General features: G+C 43.9%; 1 protein-coding gene across 1 annotated transcript; it reads right to left on the reverse strand.

Annotated features, from left to right (window-relative positions):
* Positions 1–3,584: 3,584 nt before the first annotated feature.
* Positions 3,585–11,107, reverse strand: XK (X-linked Kx blood group). The gene is made up of 3 exons (XM_048494763.1): positions 10,731–11,107; positions 6,974–7,236; positions 3,585–4,528 (listed from the first exon to the last, which is right to left on the reverse strand). The coding sequence occupies exons 1-3, from the start codon at positions 10,973–10,975 to the stop codon at positions 3,699–3,701; spliced, it is 1,338 nt and encodes a 445-aa protein (XP_048350720.1). The 5' UTR covers positions 10,976–11,107; the 3' UTR covers positions 3,585–3,698.
* Positions 11,108–12,328: the final 1,221 nt, after the last annotated feature.

A 12,328-nucleotide genomic window follows, 5' to 3' on the forward strand; every position in this document is an offset into this window, starting at 1 on the left:
ACCAAAGGATAATACACAAAACTCTGGATAACTTTTTCAATATTTGATGACAACAGATAGAGTGGCACTTGAAACAAATGGGAAGATGGAAGAATGTCCCAGCCTAGAGAACTGGAGAAACAAATCAAGGGAATTTGCAACTCTAATAAGCTCGGTCAATTAAAAAACCTAATCATGAATTCAGTGATAAATGGAAAATGCACTTTTCATATTACAATGTACTTTTCATATTAATTATTCATATGTGTAGGTGTTAGTATTGTGATTTATTCAGGAGGATAGAAAAAGTTCATAACTTGATAGATTTTGTTATTTTTTTTGAAAAATTTTTTAAAATACAATTAAAATTATGATTGGATATCAGTTGAATATTATATGCCCTTATGTCATCATTTGTATAACTTCACTGGCTCTTTCTTTATATTTATATTAGAATTGTAATTAAGCTAAGTTTCTTTTTCAATTTTTATTCTTTTCTTTGTTGGGTTGGTTTTATAATGTTGTGTGTTTTTATGAAAAAAACTGTTATAACCAATATAAAAAGGCAAAACCACATATTCATGCATTGCTAATGTGATGCCTGTTTCTTGGTATTCTTGCTATGCGGCTGTTTCATTAGGAGCCTTTATGAAGTATTAAGTGGAGTCAGTCTGAGGGAAGGGCTGAACCCAGCAGGGTGTAACTATAAAACATTTCCTTATGAAAAGTGAAGGCACAACTAGGTGACTGAATTCTGCAGCTTATTATTATTATTATTATTATTATTATTATTATTATTATTATTGCATCTTCTCAGTTATTCTTTTCTCACAGAAAAAGTGTGATACATTGGTATGATGAGTGTGGAAAGGGGATACCCGGCTTCACATCTTCAGTCAGCTTCAGAAGTTATCTGGATGACCCTAGGCAAATCAGCCTGATTCACCTTGCAGACTGACACTTTGAACTCCTTAGAAGAAGGGTGGGATAAAAATACAGAAACCAGCCAGTGATGTCAACCTATTCAGGGCCCATCTAACTGGAGTTTGAACCAAGATCTCCAGTGCTGAAACCCTACTGCAAACCACACAGCACCTTGAACTGAGTTAAATTTAGAAAAATTATTAGGGACTGTGGTTTGTACTATTGTTGTAGTGTAGCTTGTTGAAACTAAGATCCTACTATGGCATTTTGAATCATTTAGATTGTTTCTGCATGGTCCAAATATCTCAGGTTGAGCAAGGGAAATATCTTCAGTTTGGTCAAGAAGTTTGCACAGTTCCCAGCCCTAAAGCGGGTTTACCTCATCCTGGGATTTTCAAAAATCGCCAATTTGGCGATTCTTTTCAAAAATCCCGGGTTGAACCCACTACCGTGCAGACACCATGGGAGCAGAACCAGTTTATTTTCCCACCCAGCCGTCTGATCTCCTCACCTCACCCTCACCCCCTGATCTCAGCACCTGAAGTCATGTCAGTTTACAACTCTCCTGAGCCGCCAACCATTACAGCCCACCCTTTCCGAAATGTTCTCCCAAGCATGTTTTCTGCTTATAGTATCAACTGGGTGCCATTTCACCTGGGTTAATCAGGAGTGGAGTTCCAAAATGTCCATGTTTTCTTTTCTGTACATGTACTGGTTGCTCGGAGCACAAAGCTAGGAAGATGTGCGCTTTGGCCCAAATGTTGGTGGGCATATCACAGCGGGGGAGGAGTCTCTCGTTTCCCACAAAAATATGAGAATGTGAGTGGGAATGTGATGTGATGCTGTGCCCATTGTTTTTCTGCTGCCATTTGCCATGTTGAGGCCTATGCTGGGCCCTATCCAGAACATTCATTCAAGCTACTGCCCCAAAACAACAGCCAATCAGAATGCTGTACACCGGGGATGTATGCGCATGTGCGAATACACTTGCAGTGTATCTACAAAAGACTCGGGCTTGTGTGAAAGAAACAAGACTATCTCCTCCTGGTCTTCACTTGATTCCTTCACAGAAATGGGCAGCTATGTGAAGGGAGAAATTGGGATAAAATGGACCCCAATTGTAAGATACCGATTGTAACCCAGTATAATTGTGCTGTGCAGAATTGTAAGATACCAATTGTAACCCGGTATAATTGTGCTGTGCAGAAATGGCCTTCATGTGACATCTTAATATGTTTTGCTTCCGTTTTCTTTTTAGACTTCTGGTTAGTTCTGCAACTCTAATCTTATTGCACTGCTTATTGAATGTCCCATTAATCGATTGTACTGACTCACTCTGTGTAATCTATCTTGAGTCCAAGTGAGAAAGGTAAACTATAAATAACATTTTTTTTAAAAAAGTGTGATGTAATAGAAACATTGAAAGTTGAACTATTTATATAAAATAACACACTGATTTGTAATGTGTTTACTCTAGCAATGTATTTACTTCTAGCAACAAAACTCTTGCTTACATGCTGTTATATTAATGGCATTCCCTGTGTATCCATTCATCAAACCTTGCTTAACCTTACAAGGCAAAAACATAATTGAACAAGACAATCAAATCAAATCAAAAAGCAAATTGAAAGTTCAAGTCTTCTGGAGACAGTAAACATTTGTGGCACTTGGAAGGAAAATTTGTCAGGTCAGTGTCAATGACTTGAATTAAGTGGCTATGTTTTGTCTGCATGTTCTTGTCTGGATTCAAAATCTTCTGGTTCCAATCTAGAAGATAATATTGTACACAGTGGAGGCAAACTGGACCCAGGAGAAAACTTTCGGTCTATACAAAGCATATTGTCCAGAAAGGATGCCACCTGCATCAGTTGGCAGGCATTCCAATTACCATCATACTTGCTAAACAACCAACAAGTACTGCAACAACTTGACAGGACTTAGACAAGGCCTTCTGTTAAGGTACTCAGAAGAGACAAATAATTTCATGTAAAACCAACAAATAGCATAAATCTACAATATGCACAGAGTCAACAAAACAGTCATATGGAGTATGTGACTAGAAGAACATCTTTTTTTGGATCCTGAGGGTACACTGGGATTCGGACACAGTGTGATAGTTGCAGCACAAAATGGCTGTTATAAGACTAGCCACAAAATGGCTGTTATAGAAGCTAGCCACAAAATGATTGCCACAACTTAATTTCAATAACACAACATAGATCCTTGCGGTGTGGTTACTGCTACCAAAGCAATGTTTTTAAAAATCTGCCAATCAAATCTTCAATGGTCAATCAGAAGCCTTGCTAGGCCAAAGCACTACCTAATCCCACCGAGTTCTTAAAAGAAGAGAAAGAGTTGGTTTTTGTAGGAACTTTTCCCTAAGGAGTCTCAAAGAGACTTGCAATTGCCTTGCCTACCCCCGCACAATCCCTTCCTCCCCCTACAACAGGCACTGCATGAGGTGGAGAGAGTTCTGAGAAAACTGTAACTAGCCCAAGGTCCTTCACCAGGTTGCATGTGGATTCATGAGGAATCAAACCCAGTTCTGCACTTTAGAATTCACTGTCTTAACCACTAAATCACACTGGTTCTCAAACACTTGGTGGATGCCAGAAAAGATGATGGAAGGTACCACGGTCCATAGGCACCACACTGTGGTCCATAGGCACCACACTGTGGTCCATAGGCACCACACTGGAGACCCTTGGGCTAGATATTCCTACATCAACAATATGAGAAAGATCCAAGTGATCTGCAGCTTTAGTGTGGTACCTTCTTGACATCAGACACCTATTCTAGGCATTGGAAGAAACACTGTGATGGGCATTTCCATTCTGGGATTCATTGGCTTTGTAACTGGCCTGTGCATCATTATCAGTATCATCTGGTGATTTCAAGTCTGCCTTCTCCACCGAGTTGCTGGATGTCGTGGGCTTGCAGATAAAACAAAAAAATTTGAAACACATGAGCAGTCCTTCTGAAATATTAGATGAGAAAAGTTTCTTGCATGGATGACAAAACTGGTAAAACACAAGCATAAAAAGAACAGCTATGCAATAGCCAATCAACAGCTGCAAGACCAGCAATGGGGCACACACATACATGTAAACATCAGTCTTATACATATACCACATCAACAAGAGAAAAGCATTCTCAAAGAACCTTATTATATAATATAAAGCCAGCCTGTACCAGTTCTGGGATTTGTCAATTAGATCAGAATCGTTTAGCTTCAGCTGCACAGCAGACCAGCAGAACATGTTGATGCCAGCATACAGAAAAGTGAGAAGACCCAGGACAATGGTGGTGCCTACTTTACTCAAAGCTTTCTCTATGTTTTCTGGCAAAGAACACTTACTTTGCCAGAAGAGAATCCATGGGTAGAAGAAAAAGGCAAAGACATTGATAAGCACCACAGGAAGGATCCAGATTTGAAGGACGGAACTGAAGAGGACAAGAACAATAACCCTGGTAGCAATCTCAAAGCTTCGCCAGAGGAAGACGCAGAGGTAGGCAGCAGGTTTCACACTGATGTTGTAATCATCATACTTAATCTTAATGGCCAGGATGTTGCAGCGCAGTGCTCCATACACTATCGATAGGAGAGAAAGCACCATGAAGATACCTGGCAAGAGAAAGAAAGCCATTAGAGCTTTCTGAAAGGAGCCATGCCTTGTATCCAGAGACACATTACAAATAAAGGACTTCTCGTGTACCATTCAATAGCTAAAATTTAAAGCTCAACCCAACAAACAAAATAAAGCAGTGGTCCTTGGCAACCAATTTCCCTAAAATTATATCCCCATATTAGCAAACACATTACCTAATTTTTTTTTTGCATGCCCCCAAATGGTCTGGTGCATCTTTCTGGGGACATACATAGGCCAGGCTGAGAACAACTACCATAAAGGAATCACCCAGCACAGCTGCCTATTGTCTTTTACCTGTGCAGACAACCCCTGAAAGGTATAAAGCAATGGCAGAAGACTGTCATATCCAACTACTTTAGGACTCAAGAGAAACTCACTATAATAATATGCTTTTTACTTATAGTTAAATAAATAGTGGCTTAAGGGGCAAAATAATTGAGCTCACTATTGCAATGAAGTTTTGAATTGTTAGGGATGTTGACCAGGAGGTGTTTTTCTAAAGTTTGAAGTTTGAAGCCCAAATAGAATGCATTCCCCAAGTTATTATTATTATTATTAGTTAGGAAGAGAACTGTTAAAAGAGTACCTGCATATTTAATAACCAAAGTCAAGGGAGCCATCAAAAGCAAAAGGCTTATTTTAAAAATAAGGAAGCTCTACCTCAATGGAATAAACAGAAGGGAGCACAGTCTGGCAAAAGAAATGCTAATGGTATCTGACTTTGGGGTTGTAGTGAACAGCTCAATGAAATGGCAGTGTGTTGCAGCAGTGAAAAAGCACACTATGCTGGGGATTATTAGGTAAGGGACTGCGAGGAAAGCCAATATTATAGTGACCAGTACAGATCTATGATATCTCCTCCCTCTCTCAAAACACTAGAACATCAAGAGCATCCAATGAAATTCATGGCCAATAGCTTCAGAATGCACAAAAAGAAATACTTCATTCAAGGAGTGAATTAAATGTGGAATTCATTGTCAGAGGATGTGGTGATGGCACAAATTGCTTTAAAAGGGGTTAAGACAAATTCACAGAGCACAGGTCCATCAGTAGCTTCTAGCGATAGTGATCAAAGGGAACCTCCACATTCAGAGGCAGTAAACCTCTGAATACCAGTGCCAGAAGATATCATTGGGGAAGGCCTTGGACTCTATGCCCTGTTATTGGTCCCCCAAAGTAACTGGCTGCTAGTATGTAACAGAGGATGCTGGGGTAGATGGACCACTGGTGTGATCCAGCAGGACTCTTCTTATGTTCTTAATCAATCTAACTTGCCTCCTCCTCACCACAGGCCAGTTGTCCAACATTGTACAACCCCTTTTGCCAATCTTGCCAATCAGAAAGCTTTTTTTTTTAGTATACCTGGATTTCCCTCCCCTCCCCAAGCCTGGGACAATCGTACCTTTTATATTCCAATCATTTGCACTTCCTGTCACTGGCACTAGAATTTTTGTCCAAATCATGCTCTGTTTACCTGGTTTTGCTGTAGTTTACCTGGTCATACTGTAGTTTCAGCTCCTGCTTTGTGCAGCTATTTCAATATACTTTCCCATGGACAAAACTTGTTTGTTTTGGATTTTGCTTTTGATCTCATTTGAACTATTGCCCAAGATCCAGAAACACATCTTGATACAGGACAGGTAATCTCCTTCCCCAGTCTCTTCCACATCCCCTTCAGAAATATTCTGCACTGCATGTTTATGGAATGATTACATTTATTGTGGTCATCCTAGCATTCATTTGTGTTTAATGTTATTCTAACTGCTTGAGTGTATTTCATATTCTATCCAAGGAATTATCCCTATTCCAATAAACTTCCAGATCTCAGTTATATTCCATAATTACTTAGGCACCTTCAGCCCTAACACTTTGTTACAGATCCCTAAAGAGTATGATGGTCTGAGTCCAGATTTATAAACAGGAAAGACCCAACTGGGTATGCATAAGTCAAAGCAAACCAACATCAAAAAATGTAATACCTTAGCTACACTCTATAGGAACATCAAACTGGTGGTACAAAATGACAGTACATCTAATATCTACGTAAACATGTACACAATAACAATTATACACAGAAGTCTTGCAAGAAGACAATACATATCCAGTAGTGGTGCTCAAACACAAAAACAAATCAGTTCATCAATGAACACAGACAAGCCCCCTAGTATCTGCTCATTTCATGGAATGAATGATTGTCCACTTCTTCAGTATGGTGTCATCAATCTTGCTTGCTTCTCTATATGATCACATTCCCATTAATAATATCCAAATTCATTATAATCTCTTAAAACAAGGAGGTGTCCCATCTGATGCAGACACCTGCTATGAACCCACTGGAGCATAGGAAACAATTATCTTGGATTCTCATTTTTAACCCTTACTAAAGCAGAAATAGTGAAAAAGACATGTTTATTACATACCTCTAGCCACTGTGATCTCCTGCTGTAGGACACATATATACAGCTGAAGTGTCAGTTGAGGTGCAGAGCCCAGGAAAGCTTGGATCACTGATGCTCTACTAAATGCAGACCTGTGTGTAAAGAGCTTGCCCTCTGCCTGGCCCACTTCTTTCTCAACTTCCTCTGAATGACCATCTCTGGGCATCTGCCTTTTCTTGGTAATACTGACATAAGGTTCTTCCACTCTCCCGGCATGAAAATAAATATAAAAAACTTCCGCACACCTGGAGGAGAAGAAACAGAGAACCAGTTGCAGAAACCAAACTCTTGTGTCCTGATTGTTTTGACTAGCATCTCTGATTAGGCAGAAGTGAGTCTTTCTAATTGCATGGATGGCGTGCTTCTGCACTCACAGGCTAGTCATCCTTTATGCAAACCAAGAAAGCAGGTACTCAATACATTCATCATCCTGCATGTAATAAAAGGCAGTACAAAGACCAAATTTTCCTCAATAGGGCTGCGAGAGGAATGCAGCTGCGAGAGGAAACAATTAGGAGTAGAGTAACTGGGAGGTTCTGTCTAACGCTTTCTCCTCAGACTTGTCTTCTAGCTACTTTTCCAGGGATGTGTTGCAAAGGTAAAAAATTAGCAAGTGGGAGAAGACATTTATCTCCCTTTAGTCCCATGTTACAGATGCAGAAGGGGAAGGCTGAAGCTTATAGTAGAGTGCCTAAGGTCACCAACCGAGTTCACAGCAAATGAACTGGGCACTTCCTGATGTTCAGTTCAGTTTCACAGGGAGCAATCTTAAGAAGGTCTTCTCAGAATAAAGTCACTGGTTTAGTCTTGGGAAAATGTCCTTAGGCTTACAGCTTTAGCCACCAGAATACAGCAACTGCCCACGGATAAGAATCTTCTCAAATGGTGAACTGAAATAGATAAATTCCTAACTGCAGTCCTTATATTATTTGCTGCAGCAAATTTAGGAATCTGCATCTGCCCAGTCCAATGTCTTCAAGCACTTGTCTGTCTTGTTTCCAAAACTGGACTTTCAGCCGTGATATATGGGCCACTAGTTTCATTATTCAAATAATGTTTTGTTTCTGTTTAAAAGGGAAAGATCAACATAGGCACTAGTGAATGTAATACCTAAATATCAGCCTTATAAATAATATGGCCACTTTGATTTCTTTTTGATTCCATGTTGTTATGCTAATCTTATTAATTAATGTATTGATTCATAAAAATTGATACCCTACCTTATACCCACATCTCTAGGAAGCTTACACAAGTTAAAAACAACAAAAGACCACAATAAAATATCATAAATAAAATATAACAATGAAAACAACAATGAAAATAACAATGAAAACAACAATGAAAATAACTGCCCCCACTCCCCTAGGACCAGTAGCTGTACAGCGGGTTTCTAGGGTGGCTAACTAAATGCCTGGGCAAAGAGGAAGGTTTCCACCATGGGCCTAAGTCCATAAAGGGTAGGTGCATGGCAGATCTCCGAGAGAACTGTCAGAGGGAGAGAGGGAGACGAGGTAGCAGCAGCAGTTGCTGCAGGAGAAGAGCCCGGCAGAGCCAAGCAGGGCTACTGTACTCTGGCACCAGAAGAGCATGCCTGGCAGCCAATTTCCCCACTAGAGAGAACGGCAAAAAAGAATCCATCGGGGCCACATGCAGCCAGCCCCTACAATATCAATACGACATTGCAATATCAATCCAGCAAAGAAATATAAATATAATTTAGCAATAATGATATGAAAAATTAAATTCTTGCAACTACCAGGAGAGACCTGGAAGTGTGGGTAGGCAAGCTGTGCAACACACAGTGGGTCGCCTCTTCACATGTAAACAGAGAAATACAAGGAGACCCCCACTACAACCCCACTGTAGCCTTGAGGAAAGCGCTTCAAACAGTTACTGGACTTTCCCTTCAGGCTTGTAAAAGCTCCAGGTAGCTTATGTTGAACAAGAGCCCACACACAGCTGAAGCCTGGCTACCGAGAGACTTGTTCATGTCCTCAGTATAGTAGAATAATCATATGTAATTACACTTATCTCCCTTCCCACAGAGATAAGTTCTAGGTCTAGGCATGCCATTATATAAGGCATATTGCTTTGCCATAGTTACAGCTACCAGGCAAAGCTGCAAAATGCACTGAACAGATGCCCCATATCACACGCGTGGTATATTTCTGTATCTATTTGTGTACAGTCGCCAAACCTATTCATGCTGATAAATTTCTAGCCAAGAAGTAGGAGAAAGGGCCATCTTGAAAAGTGTACAGCAGAAGGGCTGCCTCTCCCTATCTAAGCAAGTCTTTAGTGTGCCATTTCTGACTTAAGGAGAGAGCCAATCAGTCCTTCAATCTAGCTCTGCAATCCAGACACATAACTTGAGGGGGGGGGGAGCGAAGGTGGGAGGCCCAGGTGCAACTCATGTGGGTCATGTAGGAGAACATTTGGCCCACTGGCTGTCCCTCCCTCTCCCCCACCCAGGGAGGAGTTGGGGCAGCCACTACCTGGCTGCAGTTTGTCCAAGCTGGAGGGCAGAAGCAGTGAAACTCCCCTGGGCCAGTGAAACGGCCAGTCCAAGTCTGGTGCCAGCCTGCCCTCCAAGAAGCGGCACTGCTGACCCAGCGGGGGAGCAGGACTTCCAGCCAGGGTACCTAACACTGCTCTCTGAGCTGCCCATCCAGCCCCCTGTGAAGGAACGAAGGCGAATGAGGGTGTGCCCTGGCAGCTGGTGGCAGCTGGCTGAGGTGAAGGCAGGAAGTGGCGGAGGCTGGGCACCTGGGATACCTCCGGACAGTGGCAAAGCCTCACTGCTAATGCCAGTGACCGTGCCACCTCTTTCAATGCATCTCACAGCCAGCCTCCACTTGGGTTGCTGCTGCTACTGTTGGCTGCCTGACTCTCCCTGGGTTAGGATGCGCCCTGCTGGGGCCAGACACAGTAGTGAGCCTGGAACTCACTCTGCCTTGCCACCAACAACCACCATCAGAAACAACAGGCAGATCCAGAAGCTGGGGACAGCAATGTAATACTCTGGGGGAAAACTGAACGTATCACCCGTCCCAATGCCTTTCCCCCAATTTCTCAGGCAGAAAGATTTGAGGGAAACTTCTTTACGTAAAATGCTTCTTAATGTTACTCAGTGAGTTTCTCTGGCTAAGTCGGCACTCCTACTTCCCAGTCCTATTCTATACCACACTGGCTCTCCAAAACATTCAATCCTAACAAGCTGTTGAGCTAATTTTTGTTGCTTTATCCAGTTGAGAAAATGCCAGTTGCATACAAGTGAATCCATGAAGAAAATATTTTGCATTCTTTCTTTCTTGATTTAGCTCTGTTGTTGCTGTTGTTAATAAAGAGGACAACAAGTTGTGCCAGTATATAGGAGACCCAGTTTCAAATTCTCACACTGCCACGAAGGATTGGTGTGAAGGTAAAAATGGGACAGGGAGAACTGGGTCTGCAACCCTGAGCTCCTTGTATTTTTGAGCTGATATTATGGTGCCTACCTAAAAGGTGGGTGTCAGATGTTGGGGGAGGGGAGCAATTTGAGAGCTTGCCCCAGACACCCCTTTTTTTAGATACACCCCTGCTGGCATCCAAAAGGCGTGCCATCCATTCTACTCGGGGTGGGGAGGGGTGTTTGTTGATCATACCCTCCCCCCCTAGGATCTGTGGTCAGTCCCGCCAGCCCCGCCCCGCTCGCCTTGTGGTCCTCCGGGATGCTCCCGGGCTCGGCCGAGGCTCCCACCTGACAATCGGTCCCAGCTGCAGGATGTGGAGCAGCAGCACGAGCGGCCTGTCTCTGCTGAGGTCGCGGTGGATGAAGACCAGGCTGCACTGGACCAGGGCGCAGGGCAGCAGGGCGAAGAGCAGCGTCAGCGACTGCCAGATGCGATCCCCTGCCGAGCGGTACGTGCTGCTCAGGTACAGGGCGGCCACCGTCTCGGCCACAAAGAGGAACAGCGAGACCAGGACCGAACCCGGGAATTTCATCGCCCCGGACAGCCCAGGCTGGCCTCGCGCCGGCCGCCCACCGCTCAGCTCAGCGGGCTGCGGGGCAGGGCTGGCCGCGCACCGGCGCCCATCGCTCGCCTCTGTCGGAAGGCGAAGACAACCGAGAGGCCACGGCAGAAGAACTGGCGGAAGACGCCCGCTAGGGGGCAGGCGAGGGATAGCTGTGCTCCAGCCACCGATAGGCTCTTCCGAGATTTCCCGGAGGGGGGGGGGGGGTGTTCTGGCAGGCGCCTGGGGCTAATTGCGAGGATTGGTCGGATCGCCCAGTGGTTGGATGACGAAGGAGCAACAGGAACACAAGGGCCGGGGCGCCAGGCGCGTGCTCATTGCGTCTTTCAGGTCCAGATGCATGAGGAGTGGTTCTGTGGACGTCCAGTGCGAGGACTGCAACTCACATGCCAGCGGGTAAAATGTCTCCACTTCTTCCAAGTGTGAGCCTAGTTGAAATTAAACCGCTAAGCGTATCCCGTGTTAATTTGCAAAAGGGCCAGAAGAACTTGCTGTTGTGACAACTGGTCCTCCTTGCCACCTTTGGCAAAGACTCCTCACCTCGGACAGGCAGACGTTTAATTGATACTACTGGCTATTGTTTCTGCTATAGTGATAAAAAGCTGCAGATGTTGCATTTCTGAACTAATTCTACTAATCTAATTTTTGTTTGGGGGGGAAGAGAGAGAGAGAGAGAGAGAGAGAGAGAGAGAGAGAGAACTGTGCCAGAAATTTTGAGTTGTCTGGGAGAAGGCAAGATAAATGTCTCTGGTGAAGACTATTTCAGTTTATGTTGCACATAATCCCAAGCATATATACTCAGATGCAGAGGTGGGATCCAGCAGGTTCTCACAGGTTCCCGAGAGTAGGTTACTAATTATTTGCGCGAGCCGAGAGGGGGTTACTAATTGGTGATTTTGCCACATGATTTTTGCCTTAGTTACGCCCCTCCTCTCAGCAGTAGCACGCAGAACTTGAAGCAGTCTAGCAGGAGGTGCACCGACGTGTGGCAGCCTGCGCCTGCGTGCATTCGTTTCCTGCCCAAGGACTGGCGCAGCGGCTGCGTCCTTGCCACAGCCCCGCCCAGGAATGCCCCGCCCCCGGAATGCCCGGCCACATCCCCGTCGTGCCCCAGCCAGCCCATTGGAGCTACTCCACAGTTTGAATCCCACCACCATGGGAACCTGTTACTAAAATTTTTGGATCCCACCACTGCTCAGATGTAATACTAGCATGATGTAGTGGCTTAAGAGCAGTTCTTCATTACCTCCACTTTAAGCCAGTTTGTGAAACCATGGGCCAGTCACAGCTCTCTCTTGACCCATGCAATGGCAAACCACCTCT

Source organism: Sphaerodactylus townsendi, linkage group LG04 (assembly GCF_021028975.2).
Source record: "Sphaerodactylus townsendi isolate TG3544 linkage group LG04, MPM_Stown_v2.3, whole genome shotgun sequence".
NCBI lineage: Eukaryota > Metazoa > Chordata > Lepidosauria > Squamata > Sphaerodactylidae > Sphaerodactylus > Sphaerodactylus townsendi.